Here is a 22,069-nt window from a genome sequence, read left to right as displayed (position 1 = left end):
AATAAATTCAACTTGAACTTATAATTGTTTATATAGTTGATTCACTTATTAATAAAAAATATATAATAATATATATTTTTTAATATATGCATCTGGCTTTATTTAAAAGTTATATTTTACTATTTAATATTTATGAAGGTGCTTGTCTGAATAATTATTTTTACATGTCAAGAGAATAAAAATAAAAAGCGTTATTAAAGTAAAATTCTAATGGATCACAAAGGAGTAGCTTGTGGCATTAAGCTATACAATACAAGCTGAGGCTAGAAGCCTCAAAGTTCACTATACGTTTGGATTCACGTACATATGTATATCCATCCATATATGTATATAGCAACATTTATATATTTCCAATTAAAGAAGAACATTTTGCAGATCCTATAAAATCCGAATTCCAATCTAGGTAGAAAGACTGTTCAAAAGAGAGACTCTGGCCTCGATCGTTCGCCTGAACAACCACTCTACTCTCTTCTCAAAATCTTCAATCATAATATCTACGCCCTCTAATCTGGTAAGTAGTGTCGATCGAATCTTCTCTGCTTCATCATCATCATCATCATCTTCTTCGCTTACATCTTTCGCCATCAATAATTTCCTGATCTCGACACCTACACTCTCCAGCTCATTTTTCTTGATTACCACCTCCGGCTGATGGGTTTCATTCCCTGCACCCACCCTTTTGCTCACGAGCTTCAAAATCAAGGACCACCTCGTCGCCGACTTCGGCTTAGATGCTGGCACCGACAAGAACAACAGGAGAGAGCGAAAGATCGAACGAGTCACCAAACTCGCTTCTCTAACCACTTTAACAATGGCAGAAAGGTGATCGTTTAGATCTAATATCAGAGGAGTTATGTTCTCCATTTGTTTAAGTGATGCGAGAGACTTGGTAATCTCCTTCTTCGTCTTCTTCCTTGAAGAAACATAAGCACCGATGTAGCAGTCGATGCTCCAATCTCCACCCTTTTTGCGCCGAAGAGCTGATTGGAGTTCACGAGCACTTTGTTTGATCAGCAAAAGAATGTCTCTGGTTTTGCCACAGATATCTAAGAATGTTACAGACCCATCTAAGAGTTCACTCACCATTAATGTCTTGTGCTGAGGGTGGTGAGCTAGAGCTTGTTGATTTGCAGGCAAGTTGAAAAGATCAGAGACGTGTTTGTACAAGTTTGTGAGACCGGAGAGAGCGGCAAAGATTGTTTCAGGGGCGGGAATTGATGAAGAAGATAAATCTAAAGACGTAAGCTTGTTGAGCTCTTCTTCAATCTTGTTAGTGTTTGGATGTGATCTAGACGGGAAGCTAACGGATCGAACATTATACTGTTTGGGAGATGAGAAAGTAGCAGTCATTTTCTCTCTTTCCATTTTTGAAGAGAAGCTAATGGGTTGTGCTCGTGCACGCATATATATATATACACACACACACACCAATTTTCCATTTTTCTTTTAAATTAAAGGGCTTCTCCCAAAAGATTGAACCCATGATCTTTATCTCATGGGGAATGGAAACCACTATAACCAAAGATTCTTGGTTCACACACCAACAAATTAATAATTTTATTTATTTATTTATTAGTTTTGATTCAAAAAACATGTAACTGGGTTCTTTATTTCTTTTTTAAAATAATATAAAAAAATTAATTTAATATTTTGTTTTGTACCCAAGATTGGATTTTGTTTTATTTTCATGACAAATAAAAAAGAAAGAGTAGAATATTTATTACGTGAGTCGTGCACCACCGCCCATGGCCCTTCGGCTCTGGCCGACTGTTTATATGTTTCCCGACGGTGCTTGGAAGTTGGTGGCCGCCATTAAAGAAAAACACATGGAGATCTGCAACCATAAATTATTTACTTCAATTATTTTTGAACAAGATTTATTCATGGATGCACGAGTGGCATGTCCCTTCACCTTGCTACATGATTTGGTTGATTGCAGAATCAAAATGAGATACACAATTTCCTTCCTATGCATAATTCATGAATCCTACTGCCTTGATATATATTATTATTCCAAATACACTCTGGCAAACTGGGTCAATCCTCTCGTTTAAAGCATGAATTTTGCTGATACCAAATATCTTGTCGATTAACGAGAGCATTGGAGCTGGAAGATGGAGTGAACGGCAATTCAACTTAATGGTATAAGTCCTTGTCAGCTTCGTCTCCAGCTGACACGTCGGTTTCCACTGAAATACTCACAATTGCTTAATTAACAGTGACATGAAAATTTTCAGCACGTAGAATCTTCAAAACCATTCTTAATTTTTGAAACAAGAGAAAATTTGAAAACGAAATTGAGAACTAATTTGTAACAAAAAAATTTATTTGGAACTATATGAAAAGTTGGCCAAAATCTAGTGACTAATTGACATTTAAAATTTATTAAATTATATAGAAATAAATATTTGCAGAATGATTTACTGAGATAGATTTTAAATTTTTTTTTTCTTTTCGATATTATAATCATATGATATAGTTTGATTAACAATTATAATAAAATGGATCAAATTTGTACTCCACAAATTTTGAGATTCACTTGTATTAAATACCTTATCAGTATATAACGTTAACATTCTTAAAAGAATTGTTTGGAACAATTGCTAGCAGATCCTTAAAATGTGGATGCTAAGCCAAATGAAGCTAGAAACTAGTGAGGATGTTAAGGAAAGAAACTCTATTTTGAACAAGAGACTTAAACACGAAATCTAATCCGGCCTCTAGTCCATGAACGCGAGACGAAAGAGTGTGTAGCATGTCGTGAATCGTTTCAACTTGGGTCCATGTGGCATTCTTGCAGAGAGCGAAATCCACTCTCTCCACCTCATTGATTATGATCTCAGATGATGATGGTCTCAAAGGAATCAACTTTGAGATCATTAATGGCTTTGTCTTTGTCGAATACTGCAAGAATACCAAAAGAGACCTGAAAATGGAGACGGTAATGGCTGTTGCTTCTCTTAAAATTTTGATCACTATCATTTGATCATCATCTGCATCCACGAGAGGACAGAGATAGCCTTTGCTCTCCATTTTCTTTAAAGCTCCAAGGGTTTTAACAATCTCCCTTTTCGCTTTCTTTCTGAAACTAATATAAGCATTTACGTCGCTTGAGTAATCTTGCCTCGCCCTTCTACGCAAAGCGGATTGCAGCCTCTGCACATGTTCTTTCGTTGTCAACACTATATTCCTTGCAGTGTCACAAGTGTCTAGCAATATAGCTGATCCATTAAGTGCATCCTCCACTAGCTTCCCATTTTGGTAACGTAAGAGTGCAAGTTTTTTGTGGGGAGAGTGAAAGATTTCCTGGACAATATTGTACAACTCCGCCAGACCAATTAGCCTAATTTCAAGTTTGTCAGCCCCAGAAACAACTGATCTTCTGGGACAGCTTGGACAGATTTGTTTGAGGTGGGTTAATGCTGCTTCAAATTTAAGGCAAGTTGGGTGTATTCTGGAGGGCAAGCTAATGGACCTCAGAGGTTGGTGCAGTTGAGTGAATGAAGAAGATGATGTTGCCGCCATGTTTTTCTGGTGAAACAATTTTGCATCGCTGATGGTTTGAATGGAAATGGCTTCATCTATTTATGAGTCAAAGAGGGAATCCAATTAGCCTTGTCGTGCAGCATGTGGGTCTCCTCTTTCTATTTCTTTAATCTTATCTTATGGTTTTAAATACTGTTCTGAATGGGTAAACAGCATATAACACCGCCTTATTATTGCCTCCTTGCCTCCCCCAATCATCAAATCCATTATCCTCAACCATTATTCCCTTTTATTCTATAATTAATTATCAACAGCAATGAAAGGGAAGTTAGTCTTATTAGGGATTGCCCAAAAATTTATCAATTAGTAAGCAAATTGCATCATGTAATTTCTCAATGAAAAAAAAATCATAAACTTATAATACATAATCATCAATAATTATAACGCAATAAAAAATAGCTTATAGATAAGAACACACAAGAATACAGTTCAACTCAAATATATAATCTCTTATAAAAAACGAATATATTAATTAAGAATTTAATATTAATGGTTTGTAGCTTATGTCTCTCTTCAAAGAGCCCCAATTTCGACCAGCCTTTGCTAAAGATAAGATACTGTAGACGTAAAAAAATTGGTGAGAATGCTATGAATCTAGGCTTACATGAAGAATTACACAGAGAAAATGACCCATATTTGCTCCAAAAACAGCTTACAACTTTATCTAAAATTGCCTGCAAAAAGCCATGCAATGCACATAGTCTGATAGTTGGAACAGTTAAAGTTTATTTCTTGGGCGACAAAGCGGCAGAGTAAGCAGAGAATATAAGAGTGTTCTTTTCTTTCTTTTTTTTTTCTTGTTTAACTTTGTTTGTTATTCAGAAATCAGAATGCTCGCCAAATATCGACAGGGCTATGACAATGGAAAAATTAAACGTATTTATAAATTACTTGCCATACCCAGAACAAAGCTTTATTCTCCTTGTCTTCTGGTTTCTCTGCAGTGCTGTTCAAACTATTTAGACAAAGAAACTGAGTCTTTTAACAAATCATTTCTTTTGTGATGAGTTATAATAAAATAAGTCTGTTTTATGACAAGAACATGGTTATAAATTCCGAAGGAAATTTTTTTAGTATGGAACTAATCTTTTGTATTGAATTTTACTATATTGTAATAGAAAAAAAATCAAATAAGTAATGGGTTAGAGATCCGATAGATTAGATTCATTGCACATCTGCAGTTGCTTGAAAAATGGGTTATACGAGCACCATGTGACCGTACAAATGCATATGGCATTTTGGCCTTGTTATATTGATTTCCATAATGATTGAACGTTGTACACTCATGCAATTGCAAGCATGCGGTAGTTTTCAACCAGATTTAACCCAATAGTTACACATATATGTTCTATTTTATATTACATCTTGATTCTCCTTTTATTCTTGTTTTTATTATCGAAGAACACAAATTTTAACTTAATGGTAAAAACGAAAGTTGTATATAGAATCAAAATAAACTAAACACATGCTTCGAATCCAGAAATCTGATATAATGTTATCAATATACTTGAGAGACATTAATAACGTAATGGATTTAGTGAAATGCATATAAATCCTTAGGTCTCATGATGCAATAGTAAAACAAAGCCACTTTTTCAAGGGTTTCTCATCTTGTTTCCTCTGAGATACTGAGTTAGCGGCAACCCCGCCAGTCCTTTTATCATCTCTGGCCTTGCTGAATATCACGGTGAAGCCTTCAGCCGAAGCCGGATCGTTCACATCCCACTCACCAAATCTAGGAAGAGATCTGCCATTCCCGTTTGATGCCATTAAAATATTATATATAAATTGTGGGAGAAAAAAGTGAGAAGAAGATTGAAGAAATAAAGTTTTAAGTAATGAAAAAAGGTGGAGATCTGAATTGATTAATTAGTGATGATCGGTTAATATATATATATATATATGGTGTTTTATCATGTTGTACTCGTATCGAACACTGGGATAAGAAGAAGACGTCCATGGTAAACATTAATTGATTTTATGTAAAAAGATAAGTATTTAATCATCAGAGAGATCTTCTGTTATCAAGTTACCGGATTCATTTGCCACCCATTTTACCTGGCAGTCTCATACACACACACACAGATATATATATATATATATAATTTAAGATTGGTAATGAAAATATTGCGGTTGCCAATTTGTTACTCTATATATAGCAATAGAAAATTTAACTAGAGATATAATTAGTATTAATAAAGATGATCTTTTTCTTTAAAATTATGACAACTTGAAAGATGAATTACATTCTAAGTATAAGCAAATGATGGGTACATGTCAATTTTCTTCCATTTAATTAAGCTAAGACTCTAAATAGAAAATAAACAACCCTCAACATGTCAATGTTTTCTTCTTTCTCCCTAAGTTCAATCCACCTTGCATCACATCCCAAAACTAAACACATGAAACCTGCAATTTCCATTTTGTTCGCGGAAAATCAGTTGTTCTCACTGATCAATGAAGCTCTGCGCACGTACATATGTACGTGAATATATACATACTATTCTTCGTATACGTATATCATTGTGTAATACATACATGTAGGTGGGAAGAGTTGATTATTTCCAGCAATGTCTGGTACCTGTTTCTATTGAGAATTTTGCTAGTTTTCGCATTTGAGCATTTATTTTTTACTCTTTCTGTTTCTTTTGGGTAAAATATTCCATTTGAACCTTTAAAGAGCTAATGGGCAGTGAAGGAGGAGAAAAATATGCATTGTACTCGCATAGAGGCGCTGGAGCAAGATTATCTTAGGTTGTATTACAACGAATTAGTTGGCGTTAATTGTAATTAACTATATATATATATATAGTCAATTATATAATTGGATATAAGTTAATTTTTCCTGTATAAATACCCCTTTTACTTTCGTTAATGAATAGATTCATCATTTTCCACAATTTTACAAATTCAAGCTCTCTTTTTTCTCTCTCGTAGCTTCCTGAAGTAGTCTTCTTCTTATTTTTCTGCAAATTTCACCAAATCCTTCCCGTTATTCATCTCTTTTTCATCAAATTCAGCTTCAAACTCCTCATATAATCTGATAGGTTGCTGAAGAGAATATTTTCTCGGCACGAAACCGAGATGGAGGGCATATAAAGGAAAAGGAGAAAAGAATCATAGAAGGCAGCTGGAGATTGGAGGAGATAAGAATATTTAGCGGCTAGCATCAAAAGTTCTTATTTTTCTACTCTCTTTATCTTTTCTTTAAGCTTTTCAACTTATTTTAGCCCTTGAGATTTGTATTTGACATGCTTATGATTTTAGATATTAGTTTGATTATGTCTATATCACTACAAGTATCTTTCACTTGAAGAACTTGAACTGTAGATTCCTTGCACTTGAGCAGACCTTAGTGGTGACTTCACTTCCCTTCCATACTTTACACTTTCTTTTGTTGCCCAAAAAAGTTCATACAGTAGTTTCTTCAAATGGGAGCAACTCCGGTCATTTTTAACTTCTGGGTTTTGAAGAAAGAAGATATAGACTAGGACGGAGAGTCGAACCAGAAAAGTCTTTTCCTTTTCTGAGAAAAAGATAATGTTAATGTTTTTTCCCAGTGGCTCTTTAATTGAGGTCGAAATTTTCTAGACCGTTTTGTCTTTATCTTCTTACCTTATCACATATGTTTTTTTCTATTTCCTTTTTTTAATTTTGTCTCTTGCATTAGTGGAGAAACCTGCAAGATCAAATCCTTGACTCGGCCCACTTTTTATTGGGATATATCATATATATTCAGCAACACAAGAGCCATTCCACCACCGGTCGTTTACACCACCGAGTCACTCTCTGCGGCAACGATGTCCGACTCAAACTTTGACTCAGCTCCGAGCAAAAGCAAGAACGATAGCTCTCCTCTTAAAAGGAGGAAAAGCTTGTTCCCCTTCGCTTTACTCTTTTCGCTGATAGGTCCTGCGATTGCCGCTATAGTGATGTACCAACTCGACGAATTCGACGCAGCGCCTATTCCGCTGACCCACGAGTTGACTCATCCCCCGTTGACATCTCCCTTGTGTAATAATCGGATGCTACTGGGAGCGGAAATGGTAGGCGCAGGGCAGTTGCCGGGACCAGAAGACATCGCCTATGACAGCAAATCGCGAGTCATTTTCACTGGGTGTTATGACGGATGGGTGAAGCGAGTTACGGTGAATGACTCGGTTGGCGATTCGGTGGTGGAGAGGTGGGTCAACACCGGCGGTAGGCCGCTCGGGGTGGCTGTTGGACACAACGACGAAGTCATTGTCGCCGATGCTTACAGGGTATTTATCCAGAAACAACTTGACAATTATCTTCCCATAAATTGCATTGAAAAAGTAGTACATATTTTAAGAAATGATAGCATTAAATAAACATACAACTAAAGAAGCTGGCATAAATTGATTATAAATATATTATTTAAAATAAAATTCTTACAAGCTTTATTAGCTCGATGCTTCTCAGATTAAATTAATTAATTTATGTTTATATTTGGTTTTAAATATGATTAGGGGTTGCTGAACATAAGCAGAGACGGGGAAGTGGAGCTGCTAACGGACGAAGCTGACGGCGTCAAATTTAAGTTAACTGACCATCTAGATATAGCAGATAACGGTGTAATTTACTTCACAGATGCTTCTTACAAATACAACTTTAAAGATTATATGTTGGATATTCTAGAAGGCAGGCCATACGGTCGGTTTATGAGCTTTGACCCAGCCACCAAACGCACCACAGTTCTGGTCTCTGACCTCTACTTTGCTAATGGCGTTGCTGTCTCTCCAGACCAGACTCATGTCATCTTTTGTGAGACCCCCATGTATGTTACTGTCTTCCTCATCGTAATCAAAATTCCTTATTATTGATATAAGTTTTATCTTATTTCTCTATTTAATTTTTAACGTGGGAAATCTAATCATAAATTAAACAATTTTTTGTTCAGGAGAAGGTGTAGAAGATATTACATAGAAGGAGAAAAGAAGGGACGCTTAGAAAAATTTGTTGATAATTTGCCTGGCTTGCCTGATAACATTCGTTACGATGGAGAAGGCCTGTATTGGATTGCATTGCCCACGGTAATTATCAACTTTTTGTTATATGATCTTAAAGTATATTATATATATATATATATATCATATGGAATGAGTGCATGCAGGCAGTAACAACTCCTTGGAACATAGCAACCAAGTACCCTTTTGTGAGAAAAGTCGTAGCAATGTTGGAGAAGATGAAATTGCGACCTCAAATGGAGACAAACAGTGGTGTTTTTGCCGTTGATGTAGAAGGGAAACCTATAGCTTATTACGGCGATGTTGGATTAAAGCTTATCTCGAGTGGAATCAAGATAGGAAGTCATCTTTACTGTGGTTCTCTTCACTATCCTCACATTATTCGCCTGAATCTGGATCAACATCCAGCTCGTCCTTCCACTTAATGCTATTACTATCACTTCAAAGAAAAACTTTTCAAACATGACTCGTCTTGTCTATATTCAGAAGATGATGATAATAACAAGAGCATGTTTAATTATATTTAAGTACTTTTGTAATGTATTTACGATTCACCAAGCTAGCTCCACATCATTGCTCATTTTGTGTGACTTCTTTTATTAGTATGCATGCATGAAGTTTAAGAGACGTTAAGATAGAAACGGGCTATAAGCAATAAACAGTGTCATTTGGGCTTGTAGAACAGTCAACTTAAACACATCATGTACTGCTACATTCTAGTTTAAGGATTAGACGATATTGTTAGAAGTGGTGTTTAGAATGTTTGCCACATTAACAATTCTGCTTATGTTTAAATTTGAAAATTTCAAAGCAATGCTTCCTATTTTCTGATTTATCTTGTGATCACGATCTATTTTTAGGATCATGAATTTAGTGGTTAGTTAATTTCAAATCTATATAATGTATGTTTTGAATTCAATAAAAACTAAATTTCTCCATAAAATTGTCTTTGTTTTTCTGTTGCAACTTCACTCTAACAACAATTGGTATCAGACCTGTAAGAGTTCTAAATTGATTTCAAGTAGCTGTCATGGATGCATAATCCAACTTCTCGTCGATCACTCCTATTTTTTATGGTGAAAATTATCAGATCTGGGCTGTGAAGATGAATGTCTATCTAGATGCATTGGACCTTTGGGAAGTAGTAGAAGATGACTACGAGATTTCTCTACTACCAAATAATCCCACAATGACGCATATTAAAAATCACAAAGAAAAAAAGACAAAAAAGTCAAAGGCAAAGCCTTGTCTATTTGCAGCAGTATCATCAACCATTTTTACCTGAGTCATGTTGCTCAAATCAACAAAAGCAATTTGAGATTATCTCAAATCAGAGTATGAAGGTGATGAGAGAATCAAATGGATGCAAGTGTTGAATTTGATATGAGATTTTCAACTACAGAAGATGAAGGAGTTAGAAACAATCAACGAGTATTTTGACAAGCTTCTAAGCATTAGCAATAAAGTGATATTGTTCGATTTTGGTCTACTCAACTCGAGGATCGTTGAAAAACTACTAGTAACGGTGTCTGAAAAATTTGAGGCTATAATTTCAACCTTAGAAGACAAAAAATTTATCAAAAATCTCTCTTGCATAATTCTTAAATGCTTATAAGCACAAGAACAGAGAAGGGTCATGAGGCAGGAAGGAGCAGTTGAGGGAGCTTTGCCTATGAAGTATTAAAATAATATGAAGAATAAAAAGAAGAATAATAAGAAGACAAATACTGGTGGTGAAGCAGGTGCTAATAAAGTAAACGAAAAGGTAGAAATGCTAGTGGAAATCACTCACCATGTCATCATTGTGGCAAAAAAGGCCACCCTCCTTTTCGGTGTTAGAGAAGACCTGATGTAAAATGCAGCAAATGCAATTAAACCAGTCACGAAGCTGTATTTTGGTCACAACAATAATTTGTATTATGAAATGATATCGGCGGTATTTGCAGTGATTGCGGAAATTTCATTTTTCCTAAGATTAGTATCCTCCTTAAAAGGAAAAGGACCAGCAAAATCTCATAATTTACAATCAATTCATTCAATATTTCCCTTTTTAGAGGACACATTTTCACATTTAAATTATGTGTTAGATGTACTAATACCTTACCCCATCCATCTGGAAACCTTGGTTCAAACCCTTCGGTACTGGATAAAAGATACCTCTTCTTTGCATTTATTAAGGTTCTGTCTCTACGAGTATTGTAATTGGAATTGGAAGAGTCTTATTAGTCAAAAGAAATCCATTTTGAATCCAAGATTGTTCTTGTTCTTATATAATTCTCATGTATGTGATTTGTAAAGTTAAGATTCAACAGTATAACATGAAAGCACAAACTGCTGATTAGAAGGAGGACTAGCTTTTTGTTGCAACATGTTTCACAAGTTATGAATTAAGGGAAACCTGCTTTACTGGTAGTGGTTGCACAAACCACATGACATATGACAAAAATATTTTCAAAGAACTGAGAAGTACAGAATCTACAAAGGTCAGGATTGAAAATGGAGATTACATCGCAATCAAAGGAAAAGGAACAGTTTTAATCACAGGGTGTGCATGTGCGAAACTGATTTATGACGTACTCTACGTTCCTAGAATTAACCAGAATTTGCTCAATTTTGGTCAACTAATGAGAAAGGCTTCAAATTGTATTTTGAAGACAGTCACTGTTCGATTAAAGATGCAACAAATCAGGACATCTTCAAGATCAAAATGATAAAAAAAAATGCTTTATATTGGATCTTATGAAGAAAGAAGAATCAACTTATGCAGTAAAGGAAAGTGTGACTTAAATTTGACACAAAAGGCTTGGTCATTACCATCATCAAGGAATGCTCAGGCTAAATTTAAAGCAAATGGCAAGGGATTTATCTGCTCTCAACAGTGATTTACCCCACTGCAAAGCGTGTCAAATTAGAAAGCATCATAGACATTCATTTCCAAAATCAAATTGGAGAGCAACAAAAAAATTGCTGCTGATGCACACTGATCTTGCAAGTCTAATGAGGACGCACTCTCTCAACGATATCTTATATTACATTTTATTTATTGATAATCTAATAAGAATATGTTGGATTTTCTTTCTGAAATTCAAACTTGAAGTTATTAGCGTATTCTAAAAGTTTAAAGTAAGAGTAGAAAATGAAAGTAGTTGTACAATCCAAAGTTTGAGGTCAGATAATGGCACTGAGTACATGTCATATAAATTTAATATTTTTTACAATAAAGCAGGAATAGAACATCAATTAACAACACGATACACTCAACAGCAAAATGGTGTTAGTGAAAGAAGGAATTTATTCATCATGAAAATGGAAAGATGCATGCTGTATGACAAAGACTTACTAAAGTTTTTTTGGGCAGAAGCTACAAATACAACAGTTTTTCTCCAAAATAGGCTTTCAACCACAACAGTAAAAGATATGATACAATTTGAAGAGTGGTTTAGTTATAAACTCATAATGAGCTTTCTAAAAATATTTAGGAGTCTTTATTTCACTTATGTTCCTCAAGTGAAGCGCGACAAGCTGGATAAAAGATCAATACCTGAAATTTTTATTGGTTATAACACTGTTTCAAAAGCTTATAAGATCTTTCATCCTTAAACAAAAAAAGACAACCATAAGCTGATATGTATACTTTATGGAAAGTGAAAAATAGAATTAGTCCAGAAATAAGAACTCTCATTCAATCTCAACTGAGACAAAGATCCATTATCCCATCCAAGAAAAGAATAAACATGGCATAGATGAATGAGATGATGAAGCTGTAAAAAATGTTCCAATCAGGGGCACTCATTTACTCTCTAATAAATATTAGAGTTGTAATATTGCTGTATGTGAGCCTATAAGTGTTGATGAAACAAAATTGTATAAAAAATGGATGATTGTAATGAAAAAGGAGTTGTATATCGTTGAGAAAAATAATACATGACAGCTTGTTGATAGACCTCTTGTTGATTTTACCAATCTTATCCATTTACTTAATTCAAATTCAAATTCAAAGTAGGTTGTTAAGAAAGTGCCTCGCAGCCTGCGCAGCTGCCATACAGTGTGTTTATATGAATCTCTGAGTTTAATTTTATCAAGTCATCTTTGGTGTAATCAAGCATAACTCTGTACTTATAAATGTAATCGTGCAATTCAATAATATCAGTTTTTTTCTTTCTTCTATTAAAAAACAAAAATCAATATCTTTCTGCAATTAAAGAAACTGAGGGTGTTGCAGTCTTGTACTCTGTTTTGCAGTTCTCTCTCTCTTATTGACTCTCTCTCTCTAAATTTGTTCACCGTCTCAGCTTCTTTTGAAGCTGTTACTCATCCGATCCAACAAGTGGTATAAGAGCCAGGTTTTCCTATGTATCGGGTGAATAACAAATTCCTCAAACCCGATGGCTACCTTAGGAACTATCCCTGCTCTGTAGTTCAACGGAGAAAATTACCATGTGTGGGCAATAAAGATATGAGCTTACCTCAAAGCTCTGGGTTTATGGGATGTTATTATAGACGATAGTGAACCAACCCACTACAAGAAACTGCTACATTGAACCAGATTAAAAGAGACAAGGAAGAGAAGGCCAAGAAACCAAAAGCAATTGTCTGCCTCTTCTCGGTTGTTTCGGATAGGGTTTTCTCTAGGATTATGAACTATGAATCACCCAAGGAAGCGTGGGAGAAACTGAAGGAAGGGTTTGATGGAAGAGACAGAAGCAAGAAGATCAAACTACTGAGGCTGAAAAGTGAGTTTGCATTACTTAGAATGTAAGAAAATGAGTCTATTAGGGACTATGCCTCCAAATTCTCGGATATTGTAAATAAAATGAGATTGTTGGGGGAGAAATTTCCTGAATCAAGGGTGGTAGAACAAATTCTTATAAGCTTACCACCAAAATTTGAGTATAAAATCTCAGCTTTAGAGGAACTTGCAGATATTGATAAGATTTCTTCAGCTAAACTAATCAATAAACTGCAATCACAGGAGCAACGTGTCAACATGCATGTTCGTGTACCTACTGAAAGAGCCTTATTCTCGTCTCAAATCAAAGTTACCCCTTCAAATCATAATCAAGGCAGAAGGAATGAAGGAAATCAAACTAGAAACCAAAGTTTCAGAAAACAGAAGAAGTATTCTCCTTGCAACATCTGCTCCCTCACAAATCATCTTGAGAGTGAATATTGGTACAAGGGAAAGAAAGCTATCAGATGCAACTTCTGCAAAAGACTTGGCCACAAGGAGAAGTTATGTAGGCAAAAATAAAAGCTGGAAGCAACACAATCTAAGCAGGAGCTACAGCATGTAAATGTCACTGAGATATCCAGTGAGCAAATTAATACAATTCTTGTTGCTTTAAGTGAATTGACAGTGGAAGACGATAGCCTCTGGGTTGTTGATAGTGGTTGCACTTCTCACATGTGTAAGAATGAAGCCATGTTTTTGTCACTTGACAAATCAGCAATAGGCCAAGTAAGACTTGGAAACGGTATGCTGGAATCCATAAAAGTAAAGGTAATGTTGCTATAGAAATGATGGAAGGTAGGAAACTTATCATTGATGTGAATTTCGTTCTCACTCTCTCTCAAAATCTGCTTAGTGTAAATTAAATGACCAATAATGGATACTCAATTTCATTCAAAAACCAATGCTGTAGAATCCATAATCCTGAAGATAAATTGATTGCTCTCATTCCAAGAAGGAACCAGGCATACTCCTTGAATCTCCAAGAAGTAGTTGAAAAGGCAAACATTATCACAATACCTGAAGAGAAGCTGTGGCATAGATGTTTTGGCCATTATCATGCTGCTGGGTTACTTCAATTGCAGAATGGAGACCTAACCAAGGATCTTCCAAATATAGGAGCTACCGAAATGGTTTGTGGTGTCTGCTAGTTGGGAAAAATGGCTCGACAGGGATTTCCTACTCAGACAGATTGGAGGACAGATCAAAAGCTTGCACTAATTCACTCGGACATATGTGGTCCAATGAGTGAAAATTCAATGAATGGAAACATGTATTTTGGTTTATTTATTGATGATTTTACTATGATGACCTGGGTGTGCTTTTTGCAGAACAAAGCTCAGATAGTAGACGAATTCAAAAGATTTAAAGTCATGACAGATAAGGAATGTGGCTGCGTGTTGAAGTGCTTAAGAACAGACAATGGACTTGAGTTCAATTCTGGTGAATTCAAGGAATTTTGCTCCAAAAATGGGATCAAACGACAACTCAAAGCACCATATTCTCCACAACATAATGGTGTCTCGGAGAGGAAGAATAAAACCATCGTAGAAATGGCAAGAAGTATGCTTGCTGACAAACATTTACCAAAAGTGCTTTGGGTTGAGGCAGTAAACACTACTGTTTTCTGCTCAATATGTTGCCCACAAAGGCAGTGGAAGGAATGACACCCGTGGAGGCCTGGAATGGCATCAAACCATCAACTCAGCGTCTGAAAGTGTTTGGGTCGATTTGCTATTATCATGTTTCAGATGACAGAAGAACAAAGCTGGACGAGAAGGCTAAATTGGGTTTGTTTTTAGGATACAGTGCAGAAGCAAAAACATATCGGGTTTTGAGCTTGAAAAGCAATAAGCTCATGATCCAGAGAGATGTGTTAGTAGATGAAACAAGCTACTGGAACTGGGAGAAAAGGAAAATAGAAACAAATTGTTTAACTATTGAAGCTATAACCAAATCTAGTCAAACTCTAACATCTAGCTCAATTGATGTAACAGAGGAAGAAGGTGACAGTTCAGATGAGGAAAGCATAAGACAAAAAAAAAAATGAAAAGCATCGCTGATATTTATGAACGCTGCAGCCTTGCTGCGGACGAACCTGTAACCTTTGAAGCAACTATAAAAAAAATTAAGTGGGTTAAAGCTATAGAAGAGGAAATGCGTGTAATTGTGAACAATGGAACCTGGACCCTGGTTCCAAGACCGGCAAACAAGAACCCAATCGCAGTGAAGTGGGTATTCAGGCTAAAGAAAAATCTTGAAGGTAAAATCAACAAATATAAGGCTCGGTTGGTTGTAAAGGGCTTTGTGCACGTACTTGGTGTTGATTTTGCTAAAACGTTCTCACTAGTAGCAAGACATGAAGTCATACGTCTTATTTTGGCACTTGCAGCTCAGTTTCAATGGCGAGTAATGCACTTGGATGTCAAGGTTGCCTTTTTAAATGGTGACCTGAAGGAAGAAATATTTGTGGAGCAGCCAAAGGGATTTTTAGTTGCAGGAAAAGAAGATCACGTGTATATCCTGCATAAGGCTTTATATGGATTGAAGCAGGCACCCCGAGGCTGGTATGAGAAATTGAATGATCATCTCCTACAATGTGGCTTTAAGAGAATCAAAACTGAAGCTACTTTGTACGCCAAAATTGAAAGAGAATTAAAGATATTCACTGCTGTGTATGTGGATGATATATTGGTCACGAGAAGCAATAAAGCAGAGATAGATGGATTCAATAAGCAGTTAGAAGATCAATTTGAGATGTCAAGTCTAGGAGGAGCTGCTTATTTTCTTGGACTGGAGATCAATCAAACAAAAGGAGGGATCTTCCTAAGTCAGTCCAGATACGCTCGAGAAATCCTGAGTAAATTTAAAATGGAAAAGTGTAAAGCTGTAGGAACTCCATTAACGCCTAATCTAAAGCTGTCAAAGGATTATAGTGGAAGTGAGGTTGATGAGGGTATCTATCGAAGTTTGATTGGTAGTATTCTCTATCTCATTACCTCAAGGCCAGACATGTTATATGCAGTGAGCCTTCTATCAAGATTTATGGCAGCTCCCAAATAGATGCACATGGCAGCAGCTAAGCATGTGTTGAGGTACCTGCGGAGGACTTATAATTTTGGAATATGGTATGATGCCAAAGTAGGTGAGCTGCAAGGATATACGGATAGTGATTGGGCTAGCTGTATTGATGATGCAAAGAGTACTTCAGGTTATGTATTCTCTGTTGGCTCAGGAGCCTTCTCATGGGCTTCAAAGAAACAGGAGGTAGTTGCATAATCAACAGCTGAAGCGGAATACATTGCAGCTGTTGCGGCTTCAAATCAGGCCATCTAGTTTAGGCAAGTAATGGATGACTTGGGGCATGCATTACACAGATCAACCGTGGTACGAGTAGATAACAAGTCTGCAATTGCTATCACCAAAAATCCAGTCATGCATGGACGAACCAAACATATCAAAGTAAAGTTCCATGCCATTCGAGATGCTACGAAAAACCAAGAAATTAGTCTTTTACACTGCCCAACTTATGAGCAGCTTACAGACATCTTTACAAAGTCGCTGCCTAAGGCTAGGTTTGAGGACTTGCAAAGAAAAATTAGAATCGGGGATAGAATCATTAAGGGAGAGTGTTGATTTTACCGATCTTATCCATTTACTTAATTCAAATTCAAATTCAAAGTAGGTTATGAAGAAAGTGCCTCACCGCAGCCTGCGTAGCTGCCATGCAGCGTGTTTACATGAATCTCTGAGTTTAATTTAATCGGGTCATGTTTGATGTAATCAAACACAACTCCGTGCTTATAAATGTAATCGTGCAATTCAATAATATCAGTTTTTTTCTTTCTTCTCTTAAAAAACAAAAATCAATATCTTTCTACAATTAAAGAAACAGAGGGTGTTGTAGCCTTGTACTCTGTTTTGCAGTTCTCTCTCTCTCCTTGACTCTCTCTCTCTAAATTTGTTCACCGTCTCAGCTTCTTTTGAAGTTGTTACACATCCGATCCAACACCTCTAGATAGAAAAATTATTGGAGTGAAATGGATTTTCAAACCAAGCTCAATGTTAATGGCTCCATCAACAAGCACAAGGCGAGGCTTGTGGTCAAAGGATACACCCAGATTTTCGGAGTGGACTACTCAGACACGTTTGCACCAATTTTTAGGCTAGACACCATCAGGTTGCTGCTTGCTGTTGTAGCACAAAAGGGCTAGAAAGTATACTAGTTTGATGTTAAATCAATATTTTTAAACTGTCCTTTGCAAGAAGAAATCTACATTGAGCGACCAGAAGGCTTTGTGAAAAAAAGTGAATAAGAAAAAGTTTATCTTCTCAAGAAGGTTCTTTATGGCTTGAAACAAGCTCCAAGAGCTTGGTATAATAGAACTAATGACCATCTGCTAAGTTTAGGCTTTGAAAAAAATTCTATATGAGTCTACTCTTTATGTCAAATAATATGATGTTGATATTCTTGTTATCTCCCTTTACGTGCATGATCTTTTGGTGAATGGAAATAATGCAACTCTAATTGATGAATTTAAGCTGGAAATGATGAAAGTTTTTGAGATGACTGATCTTGGATTGATGACTTATTTTCTCGGAATGGAGATCAAGCAAAGTCAAGATGAAATTTTCATTTGTCGAAAGAAGTATTTAAAGGAAATTCTCAAGAAATCCATATGGAAGATAGCAAGTCAACGAACACTCCTATGAATCAAAAGGAAAGGCTATGCAAGGAAGATGGAACTGAGAAAGTGAATGAGGCACACTTTAGAAGTCTGATTGGGTGCCTGATGAATCTTATAACAACAAGGCCTGATATCTTGATGGTTGTGAGTATTTTATCTCGGTTCATGCATTGTGCAAGTAAAATACACCTGAAAGCAGCTACGAGGGTGGTTAGATACATCAAAGGTATAATCAACTTTGGCATCAAGTTCAAAAAATCTAATGAGTCCAAGTTATTTGGTTTTTTTGATAGTGATTGAGTATAATCTATTAATGATATGAAAAGTAACTCTGGGTATCGTTTTATTTTTGGATCAGGAGTTATTTCATGGAGTTCGAAAAAACAAGAAATAGTAGATCAATCTACTGCTAAAACAGAATTTATTACTGTAACTGCTACTATAAATCAAGCCTTGTGGCTAAGAAAAATATTAAGTGATCTTCATCTAGAGTAGAAAGAAGATACACAGATCTTGGTTTATAAACAAGCTGCAATAACTATCTTTCACAATCCAGTTTTTCACGGCGAAGCTAAACATTTCAACATCAAGTTATTTTTCTTGAGGGAAGTGCAAAAGAATGGTTTTGTCACCTTAGTTTATTGCATAACTGATGATCAAGTAGAAGATGTATTTACCAAACCTCTGTCAATTAGTAAGTTTGAAACAATCGGAAAGAAACTTAGAGTTTGCAGCAGCTAAACAAGGAGGAGTGTTAGAAATGATGTTTAGGATGGCTGCCACATCAGTAAATCTGTTTTTGTTTAAATTTGAAAATTTTAAAGTAGTGTTTCCTATCTTTTAGTAACTTATTATTTTGTGATTTATCACGTGATCACGATCTATTTTTAAGATCATAAATTTAGTGATTAGTTAATTTCAAATTTATATAATGTATGTTTTGAATTCAATAAAAAATGAACTTTTCCATAAAATTGTTTATGTTTTTCTGCTGCAACGTCATCCTAACAACAAATATGAATATTGAAAAATCATAACACATCTCTTTTTTTTTTTTTTATGTCTGGCACTAGTTTAGACCAAATTTCGAATTAATTTGACGATTTGAGGTTGCTTAAGACATTGTTGAAGTGAATATTTGTCTCATATCCTCAAGATTATAATGTAATTCTGTTTTGATCCTTCAAAAGTCTTCTAAAGCTTATTATGCATTTCAATTCCTCCTATTTGGTTTTCATGAGTGCAATTAGTTTTAGCAATCAATTACGTAGTTGGCAAACAAAAATATTACATAATTATGATATTTTTAAATAAATAAGTACCAAATAAATTTATTTTATTAAAATAATCTATTAAATATAATTATTTTTAATAACAACAAAAAGTAAATTTTTTGTTTTAAAAAAAAATAACAAATGAAGTCCGTACTCTAATCGCCGCCCCAATCAGGGGCTTGACGAGCATTGCCTTTAATGGCGCGTGGAGAAGGTAAAATAAATGTAGAGGTTGCTAAAATGGCGGAGGCTTTTGGGGGAAAAAAGGTTTATGCTGTCATGCATTACATGTGCCTACATTACGTGTTAGTAATCTTAACCGTTAGATCCCGTTTTACTCGAAGATGGTAAGCTCATTCATTCTCCGCCATCCACACGGTTTCCTCTGCAAGTCTAGGTTCAGCCGACCCTGTTTTTAAGCACCGGAGAATAATCAAGCGGTCTTAATACAATTTCAGCGACCAGATTGCATCTTCACATAAAAGCCGCGTATGTAAAATGACCCAAGAGAGCAAAAAGATCAAGAGTCTGTCACTTCTCTAATGGAGATTCTAAAGGTACACAGTGCAGAGTCCCTTTTGAGTGCGTAAATGGTAGATTTCTAGTTGCGTTCTCCTTTTGAGTGCGAGTTTAGCTCCATTGATATAAGGAAGTTGCAGGGGTGGAGACAAAGAAAAGGAAGTTAGTGGTAATTGTGGACGGAGAAAAAGAACTAGAAGGGTGGAGAAGAAATGGACAGAGGAGGAGGAGAAGAGAAACTTTACTGGGCATCTTTTTAGTTTTCAGCACAACAGACATTTTTGTATTTAACCATTGCCGTTGTCCTACTTTCCCCTGTTCCTTTTTCTCTCTCTCTTCGTTCTGGTTCTTCAATGGCTAAAAGATCATTCGTGAGTGAGGGTGAAGAGCAGTATAACGACCTAGAAACAGAACAGGAATCAGAAATAGAAGAAGATGAAGGAGAAGAGGAGGAGGAGAAGCATCAGAGGGAGAAGATGATAATTATACGGGTGGTATCTGGAGGGGAAAGAAGGGGGTTTCAATTAGAGTCAAATAGCGATAATGGTAGTGGAGGTATCTATCTGTGTTGCCAAGCAGATGAATGTGGTAAAGAATTGGTTGACGCCAAGGCCTACCACCGACGCCACAAGGTCTGTGAGCGACATGCAAAGGCACCTGTAGTCCTGGTCAAGGGCGTTCGTCAGAGGTTTTGCCAGCAATGCAGCCGGTAATACATTTCTTTAATCTCTTACTTTTCTTAATTATAGAATCAATGAAATTCTAACCCCACCAAATCTGGCCATAAGTTACTGCTGATAATTATAAATCAGATTACCTTTGGAGTTCAGAGCAAAAGCCAGAGTCAGATACATACTGCCATGATCTCATATGTTTCTCTTTCAATATACAGTTTTTCTGATCCTTTCACTCAATTGTTGAAGTAGTTTGTTTTTCTTGAAGGTTTTCGCGTGCCAAAACCTTGTCAATCTTTTAGCTTATTTGAATTTCATTTCTTGGAATAACTGAAGTCACTACTTGGCTCTTGTTTTCTGCTTAACCTCAAACTATTTGCACTAATAAATTCTTGATTGAACTTTCTTTTCACAAAAAATAGCAGATTAAAATGATTATTCAAAAAATTAATTTTATAGAAAAATAGTATGTTAATTATTTATATTTAACATGTTCATCAGTGTTGAAAGCATGAATCAAACACAAATTTATTAGACCTTGTACGGAATTATAAGTAAAACAACAAATCTATGTCTCAGCATGTTATTTTAATAATAGATTGAATAAGTCTTTTCAAAAAATAAGAGTTAATAAGAAGTAATTCAGTTAATTATTTATATTCTAACAAGCAGTCTCAATATATAATGCAGGTTTCACGGGATTTCAGAGTTTGATAATTTTAAAAGAAGTTGTCGAAGTCGTTTGGCTGGTCATAATGAACGTCGGAGGAAACTTCTGTCCGATCAGAAAATGCAAAAATATGTGGAGAAATCAAAAACAAGTAATAATACCGTAGAACATACGAGATTTCAAAAATCCGATCAAGTGGTTCTACAAAATAATCGAAAGATCAAGCGCGTTCGTATTGAATGACTACAAATCGATTTTCCTTTGGCATACATTAATCAATATGTCAATCATCATCAACAAATGAGTTTGTTTTGATCGATGATGTTTGTCATCCTAATTCCCAAGTATTCACTTTTTATACAAATTTTTTATTTTAGGACTTGGATTATAATATATCTATATATTTTCATCTTGGCCCTTGTTATGGAGTCTGCGTTTTGCTTGTAGACTTTATTATGATCTCTTGAGGAGCATTCTTGTAGTTCTTTGTTGATTCTATTCTATTTCTCCATGAAACTTCTATATCTAAAGGAAAAAGCAAATGGTGTTTGAATTTAGTGGTGAGGTGAATATAAGATGCGTAAACCTATTTTCTTTTTTTTTTTTGGGAAATAAATGGAGGATGGCGATCAATTTAAATTTGAGAGAAAAATAGTTCAACTTAAATTACAAAGTACAAGAATAATTATTTTTAAGATGAATAATTATAACTTTTATTATTTTAAGTGAAACTTTCATTTTTCCACTTGAGAAAAATGTAAATTTACAAATAAATTTTATATAAAATTTGAATCTGTTTCCCACTTAGATTTCAAAGAGAATTCCACAAGATGTTTACCTCCACTCTATCAAACAAAAATTCGATCTCCTCACCTTTTTATTCTATTATAGTTCTTACCCAGCAAACTCAGGTCCATTAGGTGGGTTTTGCTTTTCATCCATAGGGGCCTTCCCCCAGGCATACTACTGAATCCTGTTCTA

General features: G+C 35.5%; 5 protein-coding genes and 1 pseudogene across 5 annotated transcripts; 3 read left to right on the top strand and 3 right to left on the bottom strand.

Moving 5' to 3' along the window:
- Positions 1-211: 211 nt before the first annotated feature.
- Positions 212-1,391, bottom strand: LOC110822522 (uncharacterized). Its single transcript, XM_022052656.2, has one exon. It carries the CDS (start codon positions 1,363-1,365, stop codon positions 400-402), a length of 966 nt encoding a protein of 321 aa, XP_021908348.1. The 5' UTR covers positions 1,366-1,391; the 3' UTR covers positions 212-399.
- A 1,186-nt stretch (positions 1,392-2,577) lies between these two features.
- LOC110822519 (uncharacterized) lies at positions 2,578-3,757 on the bottom strand. The gene has a single exon (XM_022052653.2). The coding sequence runs from the start codon at positions 3,523-3,525 to the stop codon at positions 2,644-2,646; it is 882 nt and encodes a 293-aa protein (XP_021908345.1). The 5' UTR covers positions 3,526-3,757; the 3' UTR covers positions 2,578-2,643.
- A 1,242-nt stretch (positions 3,758-4,999) lies between these two features.
- LOC110822517 (protein NOI4 pseudogene) lies at positions 5,000-5,609 on the bottom strand (annotated as a pseudogene).
- An 814-nt stretch (positions 5,610-6,423) lies between these two features.
- LOC110822417 (protein STRICTOSIDINE SYNTHASE-LIKE 7-like) lies at positions 6,424-9,061 on the top strand. Its single transcript, XM_022052538.2, has 5 exons — positions 6,424-6,721; positions 7,217-7,808; positions 8,037-8,344; positions 8,468-8,600; positions 8,681-9,061. Exons 2-5 carry the CDS (start codon positions 7,347-7,349, stop codon positions 8,957-8,959), a joined length of 1,182 nt encoding a protein of 393 aa, XP_021908230.1. The 5' UTR covers positions 6,424-6,721; positions 7,217-7,346; the 3' UTR covers positions 8,960-9,061.
- Positions 9,062-13,347: 4,286 nt separating this feature from the next.
- On the top strand, positions 13,348-15,313 carry LOC148266212 (uncharacterized). The gene is made up of 5 exons (XM_088218124.1): positions 13,348-13,771; positions 13,892-14,008; positions 14,194-14,396; positions 14,595-14,826; positions 14,919-15,313. Exons 1-5 carry the CDS (start codon positions 13,348-13,350, stop codon positions 15,311-15,313), a joined length of 1,371 nt encoding a protein of 456 aa, XP_088074250.1.
- Positions 15,314-19,529: 4,216 nt separating this feature from the next.
- Positions 19,530-21,569, top strand: LOC110822272 (squamosa promoter-binding protein 2-like). Its single transcript, XM_022052344.2, has 2 exons — positions 19,530-20,453; positions 21,109-21,569. The coding sequence occupies exons 1-2, from the start codon at positions 20,098-20,100 to the stop codon at positions 21,329-21,331; spliced, it is 579 nt and encodes a 192-aa protein (XP_021908036.1). The 5' UTR covers positions 19,530-20,097; the 3' UTR covers positions 21,332-21,569.
- Positions 21,570-22,069: the final 500 nt, after the last annotated feature.

The sequence above is a fragment of the Carica papaya genome, chromosome 4 (assembly GCF_054855325.1).
Source record: "Carica papaya isolate Zhongbai chromosome 4, ASM5485532v1, whole genome shotgun sequence".
Taxonomy (NCBI): domain Eukaryota; kingdom Viridiplantae; phylum Streptophyta; class Magnoliopsida; order Brassicales; family Caricaceae; genus Carica; species Carica papaya.
Note: the sequence above shows the minus strand (reverse complement) of the source record. Positions and strands in the feature narration are given on the sequence as shown.